Source organism: Humulus lupulus, chromosome 1 (assembly GCF_963169125.1).
Source record: "Humulus lupulus chromosome 1, drHumLupu1.1, whole genome shotgun sequence".
Classification (NCBI taxonomy): Eukaryota; Viridiplantae; Streptophyta; class Magnoliopsida; order Rosales; family Cannabaceae; genus Humulus; species Humulus lupulus.
In genome coordinates, this window is record NC_084793.1 from 159,540,240 (window position 1) to 159,566,632 (window position 26,393).

Below are 26,393 nucleotides of genomic sequence, written 5' to 3' on the forward strand. Positions count from 1 at the left end.
TAGTGATGTGGGGCGTCACAATTTTCCTTCCTCTGCTCTTTGTGACCTCACTTTTTGTCCATATGAATGCTTGCAAATCACACCTTGCTGAAGGTGAAGATTCTTGCAAGGTTCCACTCACCCACATATTCTCATGCCTGTCTTCAACACGTATGTATTTCTAGGCTTAGGCGCAGAAATCATCAATATCTTGGAGTTCTTCCTTGACCATGTTATTACATAACTTACTCTCGTGTTTTTCCCCTGCAACTATGGCCATCTTCAAGTTATCTTTGGATAGCTTCTCGACTAGGGCGACTTTGGCAATGAAGTGTTGATTGTAGCTCTTGATGTGATTCTCGATTGCCTTGTTTCACACTAGCGAGGCTCTTCAACAGAACAGTGTAGTCTCGGGACGTGTGATGCTACTAGATGAATTCATTGAAAGTTGCTTCCAAAATGGATGGAACCTGGAGGAAATTTTTTGAACCACTTATACACAACCTTGACAAGGGTTACCACAAAGCATTTACATATGTCCTTGCAAATAACATATTTTATCCCTACGAGGTTATTTGAAGAGACAGAGCGATTCCCAGCACAAGGACGTTCCAAATTGCTACCTCGAGGAGATGGTCCATTTCAAGTGCTAGAAAGGATCAATGACAATGCCTACACACTCGATTTACTAGGTGAGTATACTGTTAGTGTTACTTTTAATGTTTCTGATTTGAGTCCTTTTGATGCAGGTGAAGATTTGAGGACAAATCCTTCTCAAGAGGGGGGGAATGATGAGGACACCAAGACTAAAGATCCAAGTCTAGTTCCAGTTGGTCTGGTGACGAGGGCGCGAGCCAAAATACTCAGTTTAGGAGCTTGATGAGTCTTATTGTATTTTGTCATCTTGTATTTTTTATTTAGTCTTTGTTTATTTTGTGAAAAAGTCAAACACTTGACTTGTGTGAGTCCAAGAGTCCTTTTGTCTTTAAATTTCAGTTTTCATTAGGAAGACAAAAGGTTGTCTTTATTTTTCGGTTTTTAGGAAGACAAAGGGGCTTGTCTTGATGTATTTTTCGGCTATATAAGGCCTTGAAAACATTTGGAAAAATCAGATTATGTTGAATGAAATTGTGAGTTTATTTCTTCTTGAGTTCTTGAAGAAACTTTTGAACTTATCAAGGAGATTCCTTGTGGCGTTCATCCTGACTTATCAAACGGATTCCATTCCCGTTTGTGGCGTCTTCCTCATACCAAGGTTCGTGCTTGGCTAAGCATTGGGTCGCGGTTCCATTCCAATCTCGTATGTTCTTGGTGGCTGTTCCATATTTGGTGTCGGGTTTCATCACAATGTTGGTGTGGTTCGTATCATGGTCGCACATAACTATGATGCTTGATAAACCAATAACTTTATAGTCGATGGCCGAGCAGGATACATTCACTTATAGTTGTCACGTGCCTACCACGTGTAGGTCAATTCTGCCACATCATCAGGGGTCATTTTTTTTTGGGTAAACAGAGTGAGTTTTTGAGAATGACATCACGTATGCATGTTACATGCAAGTACACTTTTACGCATAATTATATGTTATTTAATTAATTCTAAGGTTCTTGTTTAAAGATCATTGAGGGTTGATGAGTAAAATGACATTTTGTGACTTTATGTGAGACTTGCGAATGTGACTTGATGTGAGGATTCTTGTTAGAGTTAAGACTATGGTGGAACTTGTGTGGGATAGATGCCACGTGTGCATGGCCCATGCACCCGTGGATTATGCTTGAAATGTTCTTGTGTGGTTTTACATTATATTAAGATGAGTGTTTGAATGTTATTCTAGGCTCGTTATGAAGTACTCTCGCTCTTATTATTCTTGGACTTGAGGTAAGGAAGTTAGATAGTATTTATTTTTGGATTTTTATTATGTACTAATGTTTTATGATAAGGTATATGTTGTGTGACTGATGTTAAGACTACAATAAAAAGGGGTGCCACAAAAGTTGACCAAAAAGGTTGTTATGAATGTAAGAAAGTTTGCTAGATTTTTCTGTTATGCTCCTGAATGAACTCTTGTTATGAGATATGCATGGATGTGTTTGTGTTTGTTTAACCTATTGTTGGAGCATTATTAAAAGAAAACGTGCCTAAGATTCTGGCCAAAAGGGTGCCAGGTGAATTATGCCCAAAAGGGTGCCATGGAAGTGACCAAAAGGGAGTCATATGATCATTGGAAATAGGGGTGCCATGTTCTTATGCTGCATGCTTATGATTACGTTGGTTATGATCTTCTGTTGAATGTTTATGCTCATGTTACAAATGATCTTATGGTTATGATTGTGATTTTATTATGTATGATTGTGCTTATGCGCAAGGAGTATCATGTTTATGAATGGACTTGTGTTGATAGCGATTGCTATAAGAAAATTATGTTAAGAATGTATGAAATATGTTGCTTATGCTTGTATGTCTTTTTGTACTTCCTTACTAAGCTTTTAGCTCACCCCAATTACTTTTGCCCCTTGCAGATAGAAAATAGATAGACTTGTTTTGGCACGCATGGTTAGCTGAGTCAGTTTTCCATAAGTATGTATGTATGCTGCGGGGAGCCAATGAACAAGGAAATGATCCATAATGATCTGTATCAGTGGGATGTATTTGTTTATTTTTAAGACTGCATAAAATTCTCTTTTGTTTTGAACATCGGATCCAAACTTTGCATGTATTTCCAATAAGGTCCCACTGTGTTTTCAGAAAAAGTAATCTTTTTGAGCTATTATTAAAAATTGTACTTTAATGAAGATAGGAAATTAGGGGTATTGTAAAAGGTATCAGAGACAGTCGTTCAACTCTTGGTTTCGAGGAATCCCTCAGCATACATAGTGAAGACTGGGAAAAAGACTTAACTCACTGTGTCGTAAGTTGTTTTTATTTTCTGTTTGTTTTGTTAGCATTAAAATAGTAGTTTTGGTTCTATTATTCTTTCTAGATGTAGAGTCACTAAGAATCAGATTCTCTCTTTTCTCAAATCCATTTGGACTTTAGAATTCCATCATGTCAACTAGAGGAGCAAAAAGGGGCAGAGGGAGAGGAGCTGGCCGATGAAGAGGAAGGGGCAGAGGTCGTGGTGCGGCCGCTAGCCCGAACATGGTTGGCATCTCTTAGGACTCAATACCTCCCATGGCTGACATTCCTGAGGTTCCTGTAGCACCCGTTGCTAACGACCTACCAGGAAAATTGGCAAGGTTGAGAGAGTAGCTTAGGGCAAGAAAGGAAGAATTGGCTCGGGTTTGGCAAGCGCCACTAGCACCACCTACACCAGCAGGATCACAACAGGTGCCAGTAGGTCTAGGAGTACAAATTCATGGATTTGCACTAGTGTATGAGAGGTTCAAGAAACAATCCCCGCCAAACTTTGAGGGGAAACTGGATCCCATGGAGGCTGAATATTGGCTCAAGTAAGTGGAGGCTATCTTTGAACACATGGAATTAAATGATTGGGAGAGGATATCTTATGCATCCCACTTACTGAAGAAGGATGCGAGAATTTGGTGGGATGTCATCAGAAAGAATCAGGACTTAGCCACTATGACTTGGAATGACTTCGTGCTGGCCTTCAATAAGATGTATTATAGTGCTGCAGTCATGGCAACCAGGGTCGATGAGTTTTTGACGCTAGTTCAAGGGAACTATACTGCCATAGAATACGCACAGCAATTTGACAGATTTGCTAGATTTGCACTAGAAATAGTTCTGATGGAAGCCATGAGGATCCAATGCTTCATTAGGGGATTGAAACCGATGATAGCCAAAGACATCAAGTTAACTAGTGTGGAAATAGACAGTTACGCTGAGATCCTGGATAGAGCCTTGGATGCAGAGTTCGTGGAAGACCGCATCGAGAAAGATTTAGCAGCCAGAAGAGAAGCAAGGAAGAATCACTCAGGGTAGGGTGACAACAAGAGAAAATCGCATGAGGATTAGGGCAGTGGGTAAGACTAGAAGCCCAAACCAGCAGCCCAGAGCAATGGCAACAGCAACCAGCAGGACCGCATAGTAAAGTTTATATTTTGTCAGAAGTGTGACTGTAAGCACCCAGGTGAGTGTAGGGCAAACACTGGAAAATGCTTCAAGTGTGGCCAGGAGGGTCATATAAAGAGAAACTATCCACAAATGGGGGTAGAGGCAGGACAAAGAGGCAGTGACAATCTTGTACTAGCCCGAGTCTTTGCATTGATAAAAGGAGAAGCCGGGGCCAGTAACACTGTGGTAACAAGTCAGAACTCTATAGCTGGTAGATTATGTAAAGTCCTTATTGATTCAAGAGTTATGTATTCTTTTATTTCTGTGGAAATGATAGATCGCCTAGGAGTGCCCTATAGGGATTTTAGTGAGGGTTTTGCTACGATGTTACCCTCGGGTAATGTAATGATGTGAACTAGATGGATACCAGCAACCCCAATAGACATTGAAGCGAGAATATGTCCACGAGATTTGATCGAGTTGGATATAATAGACTACAAGGTGATTCTTGGTATGGATTGGTTGGTTAAGTATGGAGCAACCATTGATGGTCGCAAGAAGGCAGTGAAGTTTAAAGCTAGACAACGAGGAACAGTTCACCTTTATGGGCGACACAGCAAGACTTCGTACACCGATAATATCAACCTTAAAAGCACACAACATGATTCGCAATGGATGCCAGGTGTATCTTGCAAACGTAATGGATAAGACAAAAGAAACTGAACTAAGGCCTGAGGACGTTCGCGTGGTGTGTGAATTTCCAAAGGTGTTTCCAAAAGACTTACCTGGCCTACCTCCAGATAGGGAAATTGAATTTGTGATCGATTTAATTTCATAGATTGCGCCCATATCAAAGGCACCCTACAAAATGGCACCAATGGAGCTAAAGAAATTGAAACTACAACTACAGGTGTTGTTGGACAAAGGTTTCATAAGACCAAGTTATTTTCCATGGGGCGCTCTAATGTTGTTCATTAAGAAGAAGGATGGGAGCATGAGGATGTGTATTGATTATTGAGAACTTAACAAATTCACAGTCAAGAACAAGTACCCGCTACCGTGAATCGATGACCTCTTTGACCAAATTCAGAGAGCGGTAGTATTTTCTAAAATCGACTTGAGGTCGAGGTACCATCAGCTGAAGGTGAGGGAAGAAGATGTCCCAAAGACTGCCTTTTGAACCCGGTATGGCATTACAAATTTCTGATGATGTCTTTTGGACTCACAAATGCTCCAACAACTTTCATGGATTTGATGAGCTGAGTCCTAAAGGACTTTCTGGACAAAATTTGTGGTAGTGTTTATTGATGACATTTTATTGTACTTCAAATCTGAGATGAAACATGAAGAACACATGAGATTGGCACTAAAGAGGCTTCAAGAGCATCAGTTGTATGCAAAGATTGAGAAGTGTGGATTATGGTTAGAGAATGTGGGATTTTTGGGCCATATAGTGTCTAAAGAGGGAGTAGCGGTAGACCCAGCTAAGATCGAGGCTATTCGAGATTGGCTTCAACCTAAGAATGTAGCAAAGTTTAAGAGCTTCTTTGGATTGGTGGGGTATTACAGAAAATTTGTTGAAGGGTTTTCTAAGATTGTTGCACCCCTAACCAACTTGACAAGAAAGAATCATAAATATACTTGGACTGAAAAGTGTGAAGAGAACTTTCAGACCATGAAGAATAAGCTTATATTAGCTCCAGTGTTGTGTGTACCAATTGAAGAAGGGAAGTTTGTAGTATACTGTGATGCTTCCAAGAATGGCTTGGGATGTGTATTAATGCAAGACGATAAAGTAGTGGCTTATGCCTCAAGACAATTGAAAGAATATGAACAGAGATACCCTACCCATGATTTTGAGTTTGTTGCGATAGTATTTGCACTTAAGATATGGAGGCACCACCTTTACGAAAAGAAATGCGAGATATACACAGACCATAAGAGCCTAAAGTATTTCTTCACTTAGAAGGAGCTGAATATGAGGCAAAGAATGTGGTTGGAGTTAGTAAATGTAACGACCCAAATTTACTAATAAGGCTTAAGGGCCTTGATCAGTGTGCCGGGAGGGCATAACTGGATTATATGTGATTTAATGATTAAAATATGTTATATGATTATATGAATATCTGAGATGCATGACTATGTGTATTAGTATGCATGTAGGCCCTGATTAGGTTAGAAGGGCATAATCGTAATTTTGGCCCGTTGAGGGCATAACTGTTTATATATGTGATAAATTGTCTAAACCACATTATTATGTGGATATATTTGTAATCTGTGATTCGAGGCGATCCTAGTGAGCGATTTAGCAAAAAAGTCACGGCGGGGATTTATACCTGGCTTGGGACGAGCCTGGGGGTATTTCAGGGAATTTAGAGAATATATTGGAGTCTATTTTGATATTGGGGAATATAAATGGTGATTAGTTAGGTGTCGGGAAGTAAGCGATAAATATTAGAGACACTCGAGGAATTAGCGAGAATTGGGAATAAATGACAAGAATGCCCTTGGATGGATTAAAGGCTTAAATTTTAATGGGAGGGTATTGTGGTCATTTGGCTTACAAGGGGATAAGAGTTAAGTGTTTTTTTGGCTTTATGCCTTAGTGGGAAGTCTAGAATCTGAAGGAAGTTAAAGAAAAGAAGAAGAAAAAGAAAGAAGGAAAACAGGGGGTCATTTCTTCTCCCATTCAGTTTAGGTTTCTTCCTCATTTCTTCAAGGAGTGTTCAGCTGAAATTCAAGGAGAGTCTGGGCAGGAGCTTGAGGCTAGGGTTCTTGGTCTGGCTTGAGGAATTAGCAAGGAGTTAGCAAGAAAAGTCCATCCATTTGAGGTAAGGTCTAAGGTTGTTTTTCAGTTTCTAGTTCTTAGTATTGATATACATTTTGAGCTGAGCTTTTGATATGAACCACACCAACGATTGTAGTGAAACCCGACACCAAATATGGCAGCCACCAAGAACACACGAAATTGGAATGAAGAACCGCGACCCAATGCTTAGCCAAGCACGAACCTTGGTATGAGGAAGACGCCACAAACGGGGATGGGAATCCGTTTGATAAGTCAGGTTGAACGCCACAAGGAACCCCTTGATAAGTTCTAATAGTTTCTTCAAGAACTCAAGAAGAAAAACTCACAAATTTCATTTCATCATAATCTGCCTTTCCCAAACGTTTACAAGGCCTAATATAGCCGAAAATTACATCAAAGACAAGCCCCTTTGTCTTCCTAATGAAAAACCGAAAATTACATCAAGACAAGCCCCTTTGTCTTCCTAATGAAAACCGAAAATTACATCAAAGACAAGCCCTTTGTCTTCCTAATGAAAACCAAAAATTACAAAAAAAAGACTATTGGACTCACACAAGTCAAGTGTTTGACTTTTCACAAAATAAACAAAGACTAAATAAAAAACGTGATTAAAATAAAAAATACAAGATGACAAAATGTGATAAGACTCATCAAGCTCCTAAACTAAGTCTACTTTGATGAGTAGGACAAGTCTTTCCTCATGTGTAACCATACCCAATCACCGGGCTCAAAAACCTGCTTATGACGACCCTTGTTAGCTTGCATAATGTATTGTTTAGTCCTTCTCTCTATGTTGAGTCGTGCCCTCTCATGGATTTCCTTCACAAATTCTGCCTTCTTCTTTCCATCTAAATTCAAATGCTCATAAACAGGTAAAGGTGATAAATCCAAAGGAGTTAGAGGATTAAAACCATAAACAATTTCAAATGGTGAAAATTTAGTAGCAGAATGCATGGAACGATTATAAGCAAACTCAACATGTGGTAAACAATCTTCCCAAGTCTTAATATTTTTACTTATGATAGCCCTCAACAAGGTGGATAGAGTCCTATTAACTACTTCTGTTTGACCATCGGTTTGAGGATGACAAGTAGTAGAAAACAATAGTTTTGTCCCAAGTTTACCCCATAATGTTTTCCAAAAGTAGCTTAAGAATTTAGCATCCCTATCTGATACAATTGTCCTAGGCATACCATGTAATCTCACAATCTCCCTAAAGAACAAATCTGCAACGTTAGAAGCATCATCAGTTTTATGACAAGGGATAAAATGAGCCATCTTAGAAAATCGGTCTACCACCACAAAGATTGAATCCCTCCCACGCTTACTTCTAGGTAAACCCAACACAAAATCCATCGAAATATCAACCCATGGTGAACTAGGAATAGGTAGGGGTGTGTAAAGGCCATTTGGTTGAACTCTTGATTTAGCTTGCCTACAAGTGACACACCTACCACAAATTCGCTCAACATCTCGTTTCATGTGGGGCCAAAAGAAGTTCTCTTGTAACATAACTAGGGTCTTAGCAACTCCAAAATGTCCCATCAACCCTCCCCCGTGGGATTCCCGAACTAACAAGTCTCTTAAAGAACAATTAGGTACACACAACCTATGCTCCCTAAACAAGAAACCCTCATGCCTATAAAATTTTCCCCCAGCAGATTTTTCACAAACACCATAAATCTCCCCAAAGTCATGGTCAACAGGATAAAGCTCCTTAATGTGTTCAAAACCAAGTAACTTAGCATCAAGAGTAGAGATTAAGGCATACCTGTGAGAAAGGGCATCAGCAACCACATTCTCCTTACCTTGTTTATACCGAATGACATAAGGAAATGTCTCAATGTACTCAACCCATCGTGCATGTCTCTTGTTGAGCTCTGATACCAACTGATACGAACCACACCAACGATTGTGGTGAAACCCGACACCAAATATGGCAGCCACCAAGAACACACGAAATTGGAATGAAGAACCGCGACCCAATGCTTAGCCAAGCACGAACCTTGGTATGAGGAAGACGCCACAAACGGGGATGGGAATTCGTTTGATAAGTCAGGTTGAATGCCACAAGGAACCCCTTGATAAGTTCTAATAGTTTCTTCAAGAACTCAAGAAGAAAAACTCACAAATTTCATTTCATCATAATCTGCCTTTCCCAAACGTTTACAAGGCCTAATATAGCCGAAAATTACATCAAAGACAAGCCCCTTTGTCTTCCTAATGAAAAACCGAAAATTACATCAAGACAAGCCTCTTTGTCTTCCTAATGAAAACCAAAAATTACATCAAAGACAAGCCCTTTGTCTTCCTAATGAAAACCGAAAATTACAAAAAAAAGACTATTGGACTCACACAAGTCAAGTGTTTTACTTTTCACAAAATAAACAAAGACTAAATAAAAAACGTGATTAAAATAAAAAATACAAGATGACAAAATGTGATAAGACTCATCAAGCTCCTAAACTAAGTCTACTTTGATGAGTAGGACAAGTCTTTGTTCTCCTTCAGTGTTGACCACGGTCTCCTCTTGTTTTAGGACTCTGTGGACTAGGCTGTTAAGTTCTTCTTTGAATCTCTTGCCTCGTGCCCTCGTCACCGAACCAACTGGAACTTGACTTGGATCTTTAGTCTTGGTGTCCTCATCAGCTTTGATGGGGAATTCTAGGGAGTTGAGGCTGAATCTTTGAGGAGGTGAAGGCTAAGCTAGTGTGGAGGATAACCTAAGTTGAGCTCATCCATCAAAGGTAATAAACTCTAGTTTCAATCTTTGTGATTTCTGTGGTTTTGCTAAGATTTTGAGCTTTAGGTTCAGCCATGGTGGATCTTGTGTTTTGAGGTGCATGTGATTGAATTTCTTGTGGTTAATACTTATAGGATGATTTGAGGATGTTGGGAGGCTTGTTTTGTAGTTTGGTTGAAGTTTGGTTGAGTTTTGGAAAGATTTGGCTCAGGAAAATTCGAAGGGGAAAATTTGTGCTAGGCTGTGCTGTGACTAGCGCTACAGCGCCCAGCTAGTCACTAGGTGCTGTAGCGCTAGGCCCTAAAGTTCCTGAGCCTTTTGGCTCTGTTTTTAGCGCTATAGCGCTCTCCTTAGGGCGTTGTAGCGCTACCGTGTTTCCATAAAGGGATTTTTGGGTTATTTTCAAGGGTTTTTGCCCAGGGGTTCGGGGTTTGATTCCACCACCCCGTTTGGTGGAATTTGGGCTTCCCGATGGCTCGGGATTGGTCTCGAGGCTAGGTTTTGGATTTGAGGTTTGGTGATGATTCTGATCTATGGCTGTGACTAGGTGTACGCTAGGGCTCAAGCGAGATCGTGCTTGAGGATCAAATTGAACAAAGCTATCGAATCTAAAGGTAAGAAAACTGCACCGGTTATGTGTTTGTGATGGGACTAAGAGCTCCCTATATCTGTATGATTTCATAGATGGTATTATGCCATGGGACATGTTATAAACGGCCTAAGGGTGCCATAAATAATACTTGCGCACAGGGCACGGCTCGGCCATTGGTAGCTGAGGACAGCTTAATATTCACTGAGCTCGGTTTAAGCGGGCCGGAGTCAGTGGGATAAATAGAGGGTGCGGCCTAAGGGCGTTAACCCTAATTATCATATGTGGATTGATTATTGATATGAAATGATATACTTAGTATGTTGAATACTTGATTAACATGAATGCTTGGACTGTTGAGTACATGCTTATGCGGTATGAGTTATCTGATTGTATGTTGAATGATATGCTCTGTTATTGTGTTTTCTTGCTGGGCCTTGGCTCACGGGTGCTACGTGGTGCAGGTAAAGGCAAAGGCAAGTTGGACCAATCCTGAGATGGAGAGCTACGGGGCTGAATGTACATAATCAGCTGATCGGCCGCCACGGCCGAGGAGTGGAACAGGATGAGAAAAGCCTATTTGTTTGTTTTGCCTTAGAGTGGCTAGCAACTGTATTTAAATCTTAAATCTTTTGTAAACAGTCTTTAACTTATTACTTTTGGGATCCCATGTAAAAAGAAAATGTTTATTTATAAGAAATGCAACTTTTGAGACCAAAATATTTTAACCCTAGTTCAACCATAGTTTCAGTAACACGTTTTGAATTAAACGACTTGATTAGCAAGTCTTGCACATTTATGAACAAACAGTGTAACGGTCTTGGCTATCCAGGGCGTTACAGTAAAGGACTATGACTATGAGATCTTTTATCACCGAGGCAAGGCAAACAATGTAGCAGACGCCTTGAGTAGACGCAGTTATGGGACCCTCTCTGCACTAACTTCAATAGAGGCACCACTCCAGAAAGAAATGGTAGTTGCTATAATTGAATTAGTTACTGGGACATTGTCAAGCTTATCTTTGTAATCATCCTTACTTGAGCAAATAAAGGAGAAGCAGAAACTGGACAAGACTTTGGTTAGGCAGGAAGCACTAATCAAGGAAGGGAGTGACATTAACTTCACTATGTCCAAGGTGTTGGAAACATATTTTCTGAGTGCGGAGCGGAATGCGATTTATGGCCCCAGTAGATTACAAAAAATTTATATATAAAAATATTTTATATAAACGATCCTGTAGCGTCCCATATTTGCTAATAAGGCTTAGGGCCTTGATTAGTGTGCCTAGAGGGCAATAATTGATTTATTATGTTAATATGTGTGAATTCGATAAGTATGCAATTAGAAATGCAAGTTTAGGTGAATTAAATATGCATGTGGGCCTCATTTGGTTATTAGGGGCATGTTTGTAATTTTAGCCCGCCAAGGGCATAAATGCAATATTTGTGTATACTGTGATTGACACCACGTGTGAGTGGTGATATATTTGTGATGCACGACCCGAGACAGTTCTAGAGAGCGGTTTAGCTAGAAATTCACAACGGGGTCGAATACCCGGCTCGGGAATATAACTTATGTTCGAGAATTATTAAGTAATGGTTAGTAGCTTATCAATAATTTGGCATGTCAAGATTAAATGGGGATTTATAGGAATACTCGAGGACTTAGCGGGATTTGGGTGAAATGACGGAATTACCCTTGAGGTTAGTATAAGAATTTTATAAGGGGAAAGGGCAAAATGGTAATTTGGCCTTAGGAGTAGATAGACTTGGCAGAGGAGAAGTCATTCACACTATTTACAGTTAGATTTATATCTCAGTTTTCTGTTGGAAGTCTAGAGAGAACCAAAAGCTAGGAAGGAAGGAGAATAAGAGTTTATCTTCTTTGGGGTCAAGGAAGGAACTCAAGGCTGAACTAGGGGAGAAGTGAAGTTGGGGCAACTAGAGTCAAGCATAGGCCAAGATTAATTCAGAGGTAAGGCTTCAACTTTGATTTTGAGTCTTCTTACATGTTCTTGAGAGTTTGGGGTTGAATGTTGAAAATTGGATTTGTGGCTTAGTGATTGTGAGGTTTCAGCTTAGGAATCAAAGGATTTAAGCTTGGAGTTGGACTTGAAAGTAGCTCAAGGTCGAATTCCTGCTTGAGGTAAGAATTCCATGCATTTCTGAAGTTTATGTTATGATGTGGTTTAAGTTTTCTGGATTATGGCTTAAGCTTTGTGAAGGGTGGTTTAAGTTTTATAAATTTTTAAACCACTAGATGATTTTTGGGTTTGGTTGGGTGTTTCAGTTTGTTGCTGTTGTTTCTGGGTTACAATACTGTTTATTTGAGGTTTTAGGCCGAATTGGGACTTGGGTATACTTTGGTAGTGATTTGGATGAGTTTTGGCTCTGGAAAAATGTTGGGAAAAAAACCCAGTTTTCTGGGTTCTCGTATGAGCATCGCGATCCTGTTCTTCTGTGTCGTGGTGCTGGGTTGGATCAGGACATGGGAGACCTGCTGGGCGTCGCGACCCCTATAGGCCTGTGTTGCGACGCTAGGCCATTTTCAGGAGGTGGGATTTTGTCTTTATAGGGTTTTGGCTCTGGGGGCTCGGGGGACGCTTTCGCTACCTTGTGTAGGGAAACGAGAGGTCTCAAGAGCATGGGATTGGTTCCGGGGTACAATTATGAATTTGTTAGTAATGAGAGTGTTATGTATGTGTTGTGACTAGGTTTTCAGCGAGGCTTGGGTTAGAGGACTGTGCTCGGGATTCTGGTACTCAAGAAGCTCATGACACGGGTAAGAAAATTGTTGTACCCGTAGAGCAGGGTGTGGCCCTATAGTTTGTATTGCAGGGCACGACCCTATGTGATTGTGATGCAAGGCGTAGCCCCATTGATTATGTTTGTGTATGTTTAAGTATTTGTTAAATTATGCTATGTGTGCATATATTTGATGAATAGCAAAGGTCGGGAACGGCGAGGGCCGGGAACGGCGAAGGCCGAGAACGGCGAAGGCCGAGAACGAGAAGGGGCTGGGAGCAGCGTTTAGCATGCGGAGTGCGAGTTTCCAGGGTGAGACCCCTATTGGATACCTGGGATATCCTAACGGTGTGGACCGCGAACCCAGGGCTTGGTAAAGCACCTGGGACAGTATGGTCGTATGTGTTTAGCCTGTTGGCTATTATATGCTAATTGGTTTAGCTTGTTGGCCGTATGTGTTTTATTATATGCTAATTGGTAGCTATGTATAGGTTGATTGCTTGTGTGGAGTTTTCTTGCTGGGCTTCGGCTCACGGGTGCTATATGGTGCTGGTAAGGGCAAGGGGAAGGTCAACCAACCATTAGTACGGAGAGCGTGAAGCGACGTGTACATATTTTTCCTGCCTGGCTACCATGGCCAGATGTATTTTTTGGAGATGTTTGTATTTAACCTAATTTTTTCGTTTAGTCGACTTTGATCATATTTTTGAGTTGTAAATATTTCTAAACAGTATTTTGGAATCCCGAATGTTAAACGCTTTATAATTTTCAATGAATGATTACATTTTCAAATTATGTGACTTTTATTACAGTTTAGTTACACTTTTGACCTAAATCCTCGATTAGTGGGTTAATTGCACGTTTTAAACTCACTTAGTAATGGCTCTAAGGAAGTAGGGTGTTACAGAAATTTACCTCTTATTTCAAGATCAGAAATTTACTTAGTAACGGCTCTAAGGAAGTAGGGATTAATATGCTTCAAGTGGTGTTACAGATTAATATCTTATTGTACAAAGCACCTCCACTAAGATGTCCTACTACACCAGCGATCCGGATCTAGATCACATGTATTCATATTACTAGTGGACCATACTAGCAGTGTTTAATTAAAGATTCCATAACTTTAATATAAACTGTGGACTATTTAATTCATTATCTATAATCTTAATCATCTTGTACCAATACAAGATTATAGGTACATTAATGAATTAGGAATTTTTCTGATATTTATCTAGATATTATTCAATAATAATAAACATTAATTGTATATAAAAAAAATATTTCTTTTATAAATTTCATAAATAATGAACTATTTTCATTGCTTTAAGGGCACTATGCCCAACACAAGGATGGATTGTTGCGGTATAAGGATCTAATTTGTGTGCCAGCAGATAAGGAACTGAAAAAGAACATCATGTCAGAGGCTCACACTACCCCTTATTCCCTGCATCCAGGTTCTACAAAGATGAACATTGATTTAAAAGCATTGTACTAATGGCCAAGAATGAAGCATGCCATGGCAGAGTATATGATGCGGTGTCTCACTTGTCAATAGGTTAAAGCAGAGCACCAGAGGCCAGCAGGTTTTGTCCAACCCATCAGTATCCCAAAATGGAAATGGGAAGACATAACCATGGACTTTGTGGTAGGATTTCCACGGACCCCAAAGCAACACGATTCAGCTTGGGTGATAATCGATAGATTCACCAAGTCAGCTCACTTCCTACCAATTAAGAAAACTTATATTGTGTACCAATATGCAGAGTTATATGTAGGTGATATCGACCGATTACATGGAGTGCCAAAATCTATAATCGCTGATAGAGGGTCTGCATTCACTTCAAAGTTTTGGAAGAGTTTACAATAAGCTATGGCGATGAGGCTTAAACTTAGTACGGCCTTCCATCCCTAAATAGATGATCAATCAGAGAAAACAATACAGATTATGGAGGACATGTTGAGGTTTTGTGCACTCAACTTTTCAGGAACGTGGAGTTGATATTTACCTCTAATAGAATTCTCTCATAACAATAGCTACCAGTCTACTATTGGGATGGCCCCGTATGAGATGCTATATGAATGTAAATGCATGACACCCCTACATTAGGATGAGGTGGGGGAGAAATAGATTCTAGGTCCAGAAGCAATGAAAGAGGCCACCGAAGCAGTCGTCAAGATTAGGCAGAGGATGTTGACTTCCCATAGTAGAGAGAAAAGCTATGCGGATTTTAAGAGAAGAGAGTTGGAATTCTCAGTAGGTGATCAAGTGTTTCTAAGAGTATCACCTATGAAAGGTGTTATGCATTTTGGGAAGAATGGAAAGTTATGCCCGAGGTATATATGTCAATTTGAGATCTTGAATAAAGTAGGGCAAGTTGCCTATCGCCACTAGTTCTCACTGAGACAATTGATGTGTTCCACATTTCCATGTTGAGGAAGTATGTGCCCGATCCCTCCCACATATTGAGTTATGAATTGTTGGAATTGAAGCAGGACCTGAGTTATGATGAGCAACCAGTGCAAATCTTAGAGATAGGAGTCAAGGAACTAACGTTCAAGAAGATTCCGCTAGTAAAGATCGTGTGAAAGAATAGTTCAGCTAGAGAGGCAACCTAGGAGTTGGAGGAGGACATGAAGGAACGCTTCCCCGAGTTTTAGAAAATATTTGAATTATTGTTTTATGTGAATTAGGATTTATTGATTTATTGTGTAATGTTTGTTTAATTATTAGTGTTACATTTTATTAGGTGTGACAAATTATGTGATTAGAATAGGTTATATTTTTTTATTAAATGTGCGTGTGCTGAATTTGTATGTATGTGTGTGTGGATAATTGTTTTATTTTTTTAAAATTAAGAAATTAAAAAGGGAAAAGAATGTTAGTTGTCATATTTTGGGATAAGATGACAAGGCTTATCTATTGGATTATGTTCACATTTGGATAGGGTTTAAGTGAGGTGTAAAGAAAGAAAATGGTGGAATTAGGCTTATTTGGTGGGATAGGATTGGAGCTTTCACACTTTGTTTCTTTTCTTAGGGTTAGTTCATTAAGGGTTATAAATAGAAGAGAATGTGAGCCTTGGAGACCCATTTTGTTGGCTGTCGAGACTTGGAGAGAAAGAGAGGGAGAAGGGCACGAAAAAGAGAAAGAAAAAGAGACAAAGAAAGAGGGGATGAGAAGGAACACTACAAGAAAAAACAGTATTCATAACACTTAAAAACTGCTAACCGGGACTATTGATAGCACTTCTGAAAATGCTAACATAGCCCCTGTTATTAAAAGTCCAGTCTTTTCTATAACAGTTTTTGAATGTTATGTTCGATGTTGTCTTAAACTATTCAATAACACATTTTTAGGTGCTATAATATTGAAATAATAACATTTAGATAGAGTTTTTGGTTATAAATTTGAAACTTAATCTTGTACTTTTTTCATAACACTTTTCAACTATTACATTTGATTATTTTGATAACATTTTTAATTGGTTATATTATATAAACCATAACGATTTTTTACGCTTATAATACGTTTCTAAATCATAACATATTAAAAGTCTAGTAATAAAATTTTGTTACTTTAGTGTGGATAATATATTTTAAATTTTATTTTGATAAGTATACTTATAAGGTTTTTTTTTAATTAAAAGATTTTCATTATTGTATTTTGATAAAAAAAAATCAAAATTAATCATAAAATGCAATTCCCAATAGATTGATAAACCACAAGTATTACATTAATCAATAACTAATTCAAACCATGAATATATCTAATTCATGAGATCTTAGTTCTAACTTAAATTTGAAAGCATAACATAATAAAGTAATATAATCTTGAACATTTTTTACTTTAAAAATGAAAAACAGAAACATTACAAAATACACAAAAGTAAACCATGCATGAAACTTGCTCCATCCTTCAATTCATCATCCAACCAAGTACTTGCTGCTGAAGTTGTTTGTTGCCATCTGAAGCTCTCTAAATTGAAATCTCCTCAGGTTTCCAAGGCAAACCTCCTCATGATGTTGCTCTGAAATTTTTTAAAACACTGCAAAATTTAGTCAAATAAACAGTATGGTAATAGTTCAAAAGCTTGGCATCTATCACTCTCTAATCCAGTGAGTCAAAGAGACCTCTTCTATGCTCATATAAGTTGCATAATAATTACAAACTTTTCCACAAAAAATGAGTAAAATGAGAGCTGAATAAAATGACTAAAAATTAATCAAAAGAAAACAAAGAAAAACCATATACACACGTACATACATACATACAATGTGTATTATATTTAACTAAATATCAATCCTAATATAGCTGAAACATGAAAGTTGGAAACTCCCAAAAAAGAAAAATGTATGAATAAAAGAAGTTGTCACTATTGCACAAGAAAATGTTAGCATGTAGTCTTTCTTGATACTAGATATGATAATCAATTAGTGAACCTCAATCAGTAACATTAGCTGCAAAAATAGCTTAAGAAAAACTTGTTAAGATCTTACAAAGAGATTCAGAATGTGGTCTTTCATTGTATCAAATAAACAACATTATCCCTTTCCACAAATATTCAAATAAGCAGCTATATTTTAGGCACAATTTTAGGACATTCATAAACAAAACGAATCTGATTGGCATGGAATGCATTTTGATTTACAGGACTAATGAATGACTTATGCAAAGCAAAACTCCATATCTATATCCGTGTTTATATTTCATTAGCATAGCTGAAATTCCCAAATACCAAAACTAAACATGAATAGAAGATCTTGGGACAAAGCAGAGAAACATTCCCACTTAAAATAAATTCAAAAAAAAAATGTTAAACCAATAACCAATGATACATCATGACACATATCTTAATTAACCTGTCTTTTAACACCCAATTAATCAGACACTTTACAACAATAAGAAAGCAGAACAAAGCTTCAGATGCAGGCTAAGAACCAAGATAAATAACATCCCAGAACATATGTTCTGTATGTTGAGTAAAAATGTTTCAGATTGGAGAATAGTAAATTGAGTATTCTTCTTAATCTTTGTTGAAAAAAGACGGGGAAATGAGGGAGCCAAGAAGCCTTAATCGAAACAGGATCGGAAGCTATATTTTAGGCACAATTTTAGGACATTCATAAACAAAAATATTGAGCATAACAATACATTTTTGATATTTTGATTAACAAACAATCACTTTTTCAAAGAATAGTTGCAGGTGTGAAATTTGAAATTTTTTTGCATGAACTCAACAAATGTAACCAGTCCAGGACACAGAAAAAAGAACTAAAGTGAGTGTAATGGGATGAGACAAAAACACACTAAAACAAAAACTAAAGAGAAAAAACACTTGCCCAAAAAGGAGCAACTCAAACCATATTTTAAACAACTCAAATATTAAGAAACAACATCTGGGAACAAGAAACTAAAACTACTATCCTTGCATCAAAAAGCTATTATACTGATTTAGTCTATTTCAGTATAACCTCCAACATATGGATAATACTGTATACGCTTTAGTACAATGCACTAGAGACTTGTCCCCAGATGACTATAAGAAATGTCTTGAAAGTGCCACAGAAGAGATTTTGGATGTTTATTATTACTCAATTGGAGTTAGACTTCTTAGTCAAAGCTGCTACTTGAGATATGAGTTGTATGCGTTTTATATGGGTGAATCTGATTCTATGGCTAATAATAAGAATGGAGAAGGTTCTTAATTATTCATCATGACTAGACATTTGAAGTTGAAATTCTTTACATGATACTAAAATTTTACAAATATGTATAAAATTGAAAGTTAACAGAATAAAAGGAATGATCTAACAGAGTTAGTAAAGCAGAACAATACAATTTTCATTTACCAAACAATGTTTATGAATTTCTCATAATTAACTCTAGAGAAAAAGAAACTACTTAAATTATAAATGACTTGCAAGATGAGATGAGATGAGATGAAAAGAGACATACTGGCTCATGCAGCACATTAGCAGTTTCAGTCCTGGAAGTCCATTCCTCCAAATCAAGCTCTCTAGCTATACTGCAAGTTATTCAACATATTTTTGTGTGAGGTAGATTCTAACTACTATAAAATGAACCAAAAATATGCTGGCTGAGATCCCTGTGGTCAGAAAGGAGCCCATATTGGACTCAAATTGAAGTCTATGGTTTCAAATTTTGCATATTAAAGCTAAAGTACCAAGAGAAAGTTAAGCCCTTTAGTTCAAATTTTGTGTACTCTTTAACTGTACAAGAATATTGTAAGCCAATCAAATCTGAATTGCCAACTAAAATTCCCCAAAATTTCCCATATCAGATTATCAAATCAATTTCAAAAAACAAATCAAAATATATATTCCTAATTAACAAGCAACAAAACCAGAAAAAAAAAGCTTCGAACAACTAAGAAAATCAAGAACAACGGATTTACAAATGAAATAAAACTTATTGTAAAACTTCTAACTCTGTCTAAATCAAAAACAAACAATCAGAAATACATATAACTTATTTGGCCATTTTATTAAAAAGAAAGAAAAAAAATGGGAAAAATACCAACATAGAGAAGGGAAGAGAGAAATACAAAAACAAACAGATATGGAAAAATGGACTTTCAGTCAAATAAATCAAAGCTCACTTTAACATACACTTTAAATCAAGTTAATGGTACTTTAGCACTTTAGAAAACACAATCAAAACTATGGTTCTTTTAACTATACTTTAGAAGGAAAACGGTTAAAACAACACTAAATCTGTATGAAAAGAAGAAAGACTTAAAAAATTTATATTACCAAAACAAGCTAAACCAGCAGCAGAGGAAGCTAATCCAGCAGCGGTGGGGAAGTTACTTTGACTTAAATGCCTCTTTATTAGATAGCTCATACTCAAATGCTCCAAATTTGAATGCATAATAAAACACACATAGCTACAACTTTGAATTTCAAACTCAAACCATTTCAAGAGAGATTAATATACATGAAAGTATGAATTGTGTGTATATATATATAAATATAGTATAATGTTTCACTAGAGTTACAGCAACAACAACAAATGATTGTTTCAGCAAAAAAATACCTGAAGAAATCTGATTTTTTTATGTTATCCAACATATCACACTTTCAGCAGAAAAATAGAAAAGGAGAAATAGAGAAAAAGGGGAACTTAAAAGTTCCATAAAACAATGAGCAATTAGTTTGACTTCAACATTAAATAAGGAGAAAAAGGCTCAAAAATTCCCTGACCACATAATAGAGTTTCTAAACATGTGCAAACAATATCCACTAGGGCAGCGAGGGTGGATGTTTCCATGGCAAGAAAGCTTCATGATTTAAGGACATAGAGAAAAAAGCAAGCATAGGGTAAAAAGAAACAAAGATGTAGATTCAAATTAGTGGTACAGTAAGTTTTCTCTTCTTCTTTTATAATAACACATAAAAACTAAAATGCACTTTAGAACAAATAATAGCAAAATTATAAATAAATAAAGAGGGAAAATTACTGAACAACAACACAAGCTTCAAAGAGAAACTAATTATTCTATTAGCACTTGAAATCTTCCCTTCTTTTTCTTTTGATTAAATTTTACTTGCTGCAAAAAAATTCCTAAAAAGAAGTCCTTTATATATATAATTTATACAAACCATTATAAAGCTACAGAGACAACAAAATCACTAGGAAAAACTAGAAACTATAGAGACAGAGGGACAACTTCAAGACAAACAAAACCAAGGGAAACATAAAACAAGGAAACATGGTGAAAACTACAAAAAAATGACAAGTAACAGACCATAAACTTCCCATAACAACACCCCTATAAAACATAAGAGAGAATAAAGCTGACAACAAATAGAACAACATCAGAGCAGAAACAGAACTAAGAAAACTTAAGAAAAAATAGGCTCCACAGAGAAGACAGGACAGAAATAGCAAAATAGACCAATGATAGTCACTAAGGAGGGACAAGTCTAAGCAAAGATAGTACTTAATGATTTACAACACATCAGCCATCTCACTCTCTAACTGACTCACAAAGTCTAAGCAACAATTTATTATAGAAAAGAAAAACAAAATTGAAACAATTGAAGCTATGAGTTATTAGTCAATAAACTCTAGAAACCATCAAAATGAAAAAGCAGAAGTATAGATCAATCAAGTATATATGATACAATATAATCAGGAAAAACAGTAAAGTGAAAATAGAGCATATACAATACAGTAAGAAATTATAGCATAAATATGAGTGTTTTTCCTATCTACTCATTAGACCTATGAAAAACAATATGATAAGCTAAGCTGGAGTTATTCTTCGCTAGCTGCTCCCTATAGACCTTAAACCAATAGACTGTTGTTGCTAGAAACATAGTGAGATCCTAGCATAGGACTTTTAAATTAAGAAATGAACATTGTTCGAGTCTAGACTACTAAAATATTGGTACCTTGAAAACTTCTGTGTCATCCACATATGAAATTTTGGTAAGATATTCAACACCCATGAGCAAAGCAGCTATGTTCTCTCCAGGAGTTTCCAGCACACAAATGTGAGACTGCACAAGGATAGAACGATGTAAATGTTGCAATGTATTTAAACAGCAACTTCAAATCTTTGAGATTTGACAAGGAAACAATGTGATTGTATATTATCTTATTAAATCCCTTAAGCAGTGAATGTTGCAATGTATTTAAACAGCAACTTCAAATCTTTGATATTTGACAAGGAAACAATGTGATTCCATATTATCTTATTAAATCCCTTAAGCAGTGCCTTATTGACACATTAAGCCTGTTCTACAACTAAATGAACCATAACTTACAACCATAAGAGGATGGCCATTGAGATATAAATATAACAAAACGTGGTAAATACTAAGATCAAGAAAGTATGAAGGGAAAAAAGAAAAAAACTTGCCTTATAAAATGAAGTGAAAAACAAAGCCAAATTCTGAATAAAAGCCTGCAGAATAGGTAAGTTAAACAAAAAAAGACATTGCCAGAAATAAACAATTATTGAGCGAACACATAAAAAATGGTCTTCATTAAATTTTGAAGCGCCAAAAACAACTTTACCTGCTCTTCGCTGGAACCAATTGCATAAGCCTCAGGAATGTTTGTATTAAGAGGAATCATGGTCTGACCAAAAGGAAGAAAAAAAAATATTAATAGCAACACAGGAACAAGACATACAATTAAATAAAAGAAAAAACTGGACAATGATGTGATGAGTAAGCCAACCAAAGATAGTACTACAATAAGCATTTCATTTCGGACCTACCTGCAACAGTTTCATGAATATGGTGTACATCTTAACGTACTGGGCATTGTAGAAATCTCCAAAATTAAGTGCTGCAACCTAAACACCAGTGCAGTGAACTATGAGAACCAGGCACAGTTTTGAAGCAACTCTTAACTAAATCAGCATACAAACACACCTCTGTCAAACACTGAAGAGTGAGATTCCGATACGATGGCATGGGGAAAAAATTCAGCAACGTTTCAAGCTGTTACATAAACAAACACAATCAGAATTTTGCTCAAATGTACTTACTCTTTTAAGGAAGTTATTAAGTATTAAATTTGATGAGGACACCAAGACTAAAAATCCAAGTCAAGTTCCAGTTGATCCAAGTCAAGAGGGGAGGAATGATGAGGACACCAGTTTAGGAGCTTGATCAATATTTAGCTTCCTGTAATGAGTCTTTTTATTTTTAATCACGTTTTTTTTATTTAGTCTTTGTTTATTTTGTGATAAGTCAAACATTTGACTTGTGTGAGTCCAATAGTCCTTTTGTCTTTAATTTTCGGTTTTCATTAGGAAGACAAAAGGCTTGTCTTTAATTTCGGTTTTCATTAGGAAGACAAAGGGGCTGTCCTTAATTTTTCGATTTCATTAGGAAGACAAAGGGGCTTGTCTTGATGTAATTTTCGGCTATATAAGGCCTTGAAAACATTTGGAAAAATCAGATTATGTTGAATGAAATTGTGAGTTTATTTCTTCTTGAGTTCTTGAAGAAACTTTTGAACTTATCAAGGAGATTCCTTGTGGCGTTCATCCTGACTTATCAAACGGATTCCATCCCCGTTTGTGGCATCTTTCTCATACCAAGGTTCGTGCTTGGCTAAGCATTGGGTCGCGGTTCCATTCCAATCTCGTATGTTCTTGGTGGCTGTTCCATATTTGGTGTCGGGTTTCATCACAATGTTGGTGTGGTTCGTATCAAAATTTAAAGGCAATACAGCAACCATTTATCAAGCAAAGCACATACCAATGGAGACTCCAATATATATCCCAGGGGAATCCATGAGAGAAATGCGTGCAATGTGGAGAGTGTTGCATGTATAAGCTCAGTTCTTTGAGAGGCTGATAGTACATATAAGCATAGCTCATGAATGAGTTGTAATTCACTGCAACAACCAATCACATTATGTGTGAGAGATTGGAAAAATGCATAAACATATCATTACGGTAACATGTGACATGCCAATTAGAAAATAAAAGCCAAATATATGATGACTATGAACTGGCAGTACGTGACTATCAGTAGTCCAAGATAAGTGATCAGATCACTTGACTTTGTGGTGGCAGTTCACCCGGAAGACATTGTATCAAAATATGTGTATAATAGTGAATAAAAATAACTTAAAAAGTGCGTAATGACTTCTCATCAAAGGATATCTAAAAGAACTGTCCTTAATATATATATAATTATAAGCAAATGATAATTCTACAGAAGGAAAAAAAAAAAGAGCACTCATGAAACATTACAATATAAAGCATGAAATGCATCCCAAAATGAAATAAAAATAAAAAAAAAACATAAATTATCTACCTGTTCAATGATTGTTTAAGCTCCTTTATCTTACTTTGAGTCATCTCTCCTCTTGAGAAATCAAACACCTCTTCACTTAGAAGCTGAAGAAAACATATTCAAGTAATTAGTGCCAACTAATTCTCAATAGTTTAAGAGAGAGAGAGAAACCTTCAATATAGCCATGCAATTCTCACAAATTGTTTCACTAGTTTTAGCAGCTGAAACAAGATCAGGAATAAAGCTTTGCCATCTTGCTGGCCAATCATGCTTCAAAATCTGTACATTAAACATAGAGGAAGCAAATTAGGGTTGATTATAGAACTTCAAACAGAGATACAACTCACCAAACAAAGTAGACCCTCACTTCAAACAGAGATACAACTCACCAAACAAAGTAGAAAAAACCAATTTGTCAAAATGAGAAAGTTGCAGGTGGGGAAGGGAACACAAAACTAGAAAGAAATATATTTAATTTTTTGATTTTATAGAACTTCTTGCAATAAAATAATCTCGTGGCCTTGAAATGTATAAAGAAACAGAAAATCAAACTAGACCCAAATTTTAATATGTTTTACATGATTTGGGATTTGCTTTTCTATGATGTAACTAGCTAGCAAGAAAAATTATAGTAGTTTACTACTACTACTACTAATTTCAAGTAAATTTAAAAAGTTTGTATTATCACAGAGAAAACTAATCCAAAATACAATTTAGATCCTTTACCAAATAGGTGGTGGATTTCTTGATGGCATCCTAGCTAAAATACCCACCAATCAAGTAATTTAAGAAATGGGATTTCTTGATGGCATCCAATCAAACAACCTAATAGCTTTATTAACTTCTCCATGTTTAGAAAACCCATAATTATAGAACTCTAAAATATAACATCTAACTTAGAACTTTCATCAAACAGTTTTCTTGCTTCACTCAGAAACACACAAAAACAAAAATCATTAGCACATACTACAAATATGCAATCTGAATTCCAAAGTAAAAATCTTAGTCAAATGAAACTCATAAAATAGTTGGGAAACAGCCAAACTAGTCTTAAAATCAACTACGGTGGCAACAAATCATTCTGATGTTATGCAAAGCCAACAGCTTTGAGCTAGATGATAGTTAATAAGTAGAAAATTAATTTTCATCTACTTGACAGTTTCAATCAAATCTCATCAGTCTCTCAGTGTTTTTCTTACACAGAAACTGAGATAAAAATTATCTAGATGTGATTAAAAATAAGAAAAGGATTCCTTAAAAAAAAAAATTACTTACCATGCCTTTCATTAAGATCACTAATAGTTGTCTTTTTGTCTAATTATGATCAAGAGTCCAGTATTACAGTATGTCTATAGACAATGAAGCTCAGGGAGGAGGTTTAAGCTCAGTATTACAGTATATCTATATTCGCTCAACTCTATAGACAGATGTAACTCATAAAAGTATATCTCAGAAACAGTATTACATGTATATACCTGAGCGAATATAGAGTTGACTTCAGAAATTTATTCAAAAAAAATCTTGATAAATGAAGACCTGATGCCGTGAGATACTGAGGTGTTGTGCCTACTGCTTGCTGCCATCTGGCTTTTGTGAAGCTTTGAGGTGTCCTTCCGAATTGATGCCATGACTAGTGAGGTGAGCTGCCTTGAAGACCTGGTGTCATGAGAATGCCTCTTGCTTTTTGTCTTTCATAAACCGAAAATCTTGGACTCTTGGAATATTTCTGTACACAACAAAAATAGCACAGAAAATTTTTAAAACAAAATTGTACTTAGAATAGCATTCAAAATATGAAAACTAACAACGGCTTCGAGTACTTGAACTAATTAAGGAAACGTTTCCATTGGTAGTCTTGAAAACAAAATTAAAATCAGACAAGAACAGAACAGAACAGAACAGAACATTGAGAAGAAAAAATAATACATAAAAAGATCTAATAACCACCCTTGAGATCGTTGACAACATCATAAGGAATGGGGGTGACAGTTTCCAACTGAGCTCCTTCGACCATGAAACCTGGCTTGGGACCCTCTGGCTGCCTCTTGGTGCTGATGGCCTCACCCTTCAACTTGGCCTCGGTCTTGAGCTTATCGTTCCTTAACTTTCTGTTTCTGAACTCCTCAGTGCATCTAGAGGGCTGGACATGCTCCACACGAACATGAATCCTCTTCTTAATGATGCGGTTCCCAACCTGCTTGTTAACCTCCACGCCAATAGCGCGCTTGGTGATGTTCCAGACACGCCGAGTTCGGCCATGGTAGAACTTGTGGGGCATACCCTTGTGAATGGCGCCGTTAAACTTTCAAATCCATAAATCAACACCAAAAAAGAATCAAAATTGACAGGCTCAATTACCTTAGTTTACATATAAATCATACTTCATATATCATAAATTAAAAAAATGGGTTAAAGTTACCTTACTTCACATAATGGACAGACTCGGTTGCCCATCGCCCATGGAGGAAAGGCCTCTGGTTCGCGCTAGGGAGAAGAAAGGGTCAAAGCACTTTGGGGAGAATCTGCTTCGCCCCTTATTGCGTCTTTTCATCATCGTCCCAAAGCCCTTTCTTGGGACCCTTCATCATTGATCCTTAGCACCCACATCTGAAAGAGAATGAGAGAGAGAGGTCGATGAACGATGGTTCCAAACCAGAGAGAGCGAAAGAAATAGTCACTGTGAGTGGGATGAACGAGAGATTGAGAGAAGGCAAGAGATTGGAGTGTGT

At 37.0% G+C, this 26,393-nt stretch overlaps 3 protein-coding genes across 3 annotated transcripts; 1 reads left to right on the plus strand and 2 right to left on the minus strand.

Annotated features, from left to right (window-relative positions):
* Positions 1-4,862: 4,862 nt before the first annotated feature.
* Positions 4,863-12,064, plus strand: LOC133823854 (uncharacterized mitochondrial protein AtMg00860-like). The gene is made up of 3 exons (XM_062256705.1): positions 4,863-4,920; positions 5,293-5,867; positions 11,969-12,064. Exons 1-3 carry the CDS (start codon positions 4,863-4,865, stop codon positions 12,062-12,064), a joined length of 729 nt encoding a protein of 242 aa, XP_062112689.1.
* Positions 12,065-21,409: 9,345 nt separating this feature from the next.
* On the minus strand, positions 21,410-22,348 carry LOC133821517 (protein EXPORTIN 1B-like). Its single transcript, XM_062253764.1, has 4 exons — positions 22,288-22,348; positions 22,131-22,208; positions 21,926-21,988; positions 21,410-21,812 (listed from the first exon to the last, which is right to left on the minus strand). Exons 1-4 carry the CDS (start codon positions 22,327-22,329, stop codon positions 21,669-21,671), a joined length of 327 nt encoding a protein of 108 aa, XP_062109748.1. The 5' UTR covers positions 22,330-22,348; the 3' UTR covers positions 21,410-21,668.
* Positions 22,349-23,779: 1,431 nt separating this feature from the next.
* LOC133821529 (large ribosomal subunit protein eL21x/eL21w-like) lies at positions 23,780-26,192 on the minus strand. Its single transcript, XM_062253769.1, has 4 exons — positions 26,089-26,192; positions 25,612-25,966; positions 25,201-25,390; positions 23,780-23,943 (listed from the first exon to the last, which is right to left on the minus strand). Exons 1-3 carry the CDS (start codon positions 26,116-26,118, stop codon positions 25,356-25,358), a joined length of 420 nt encoding a protein of 139 aa, XP_062109753.1. The 5' UTR covers positions 26,119-26,192; the 3' UTR covers positions 23,780-23,943; positions 25,201-25,355.
* Between the last annotated feature and the right edge of the window lie 201 nt (positions 26,193-26,393).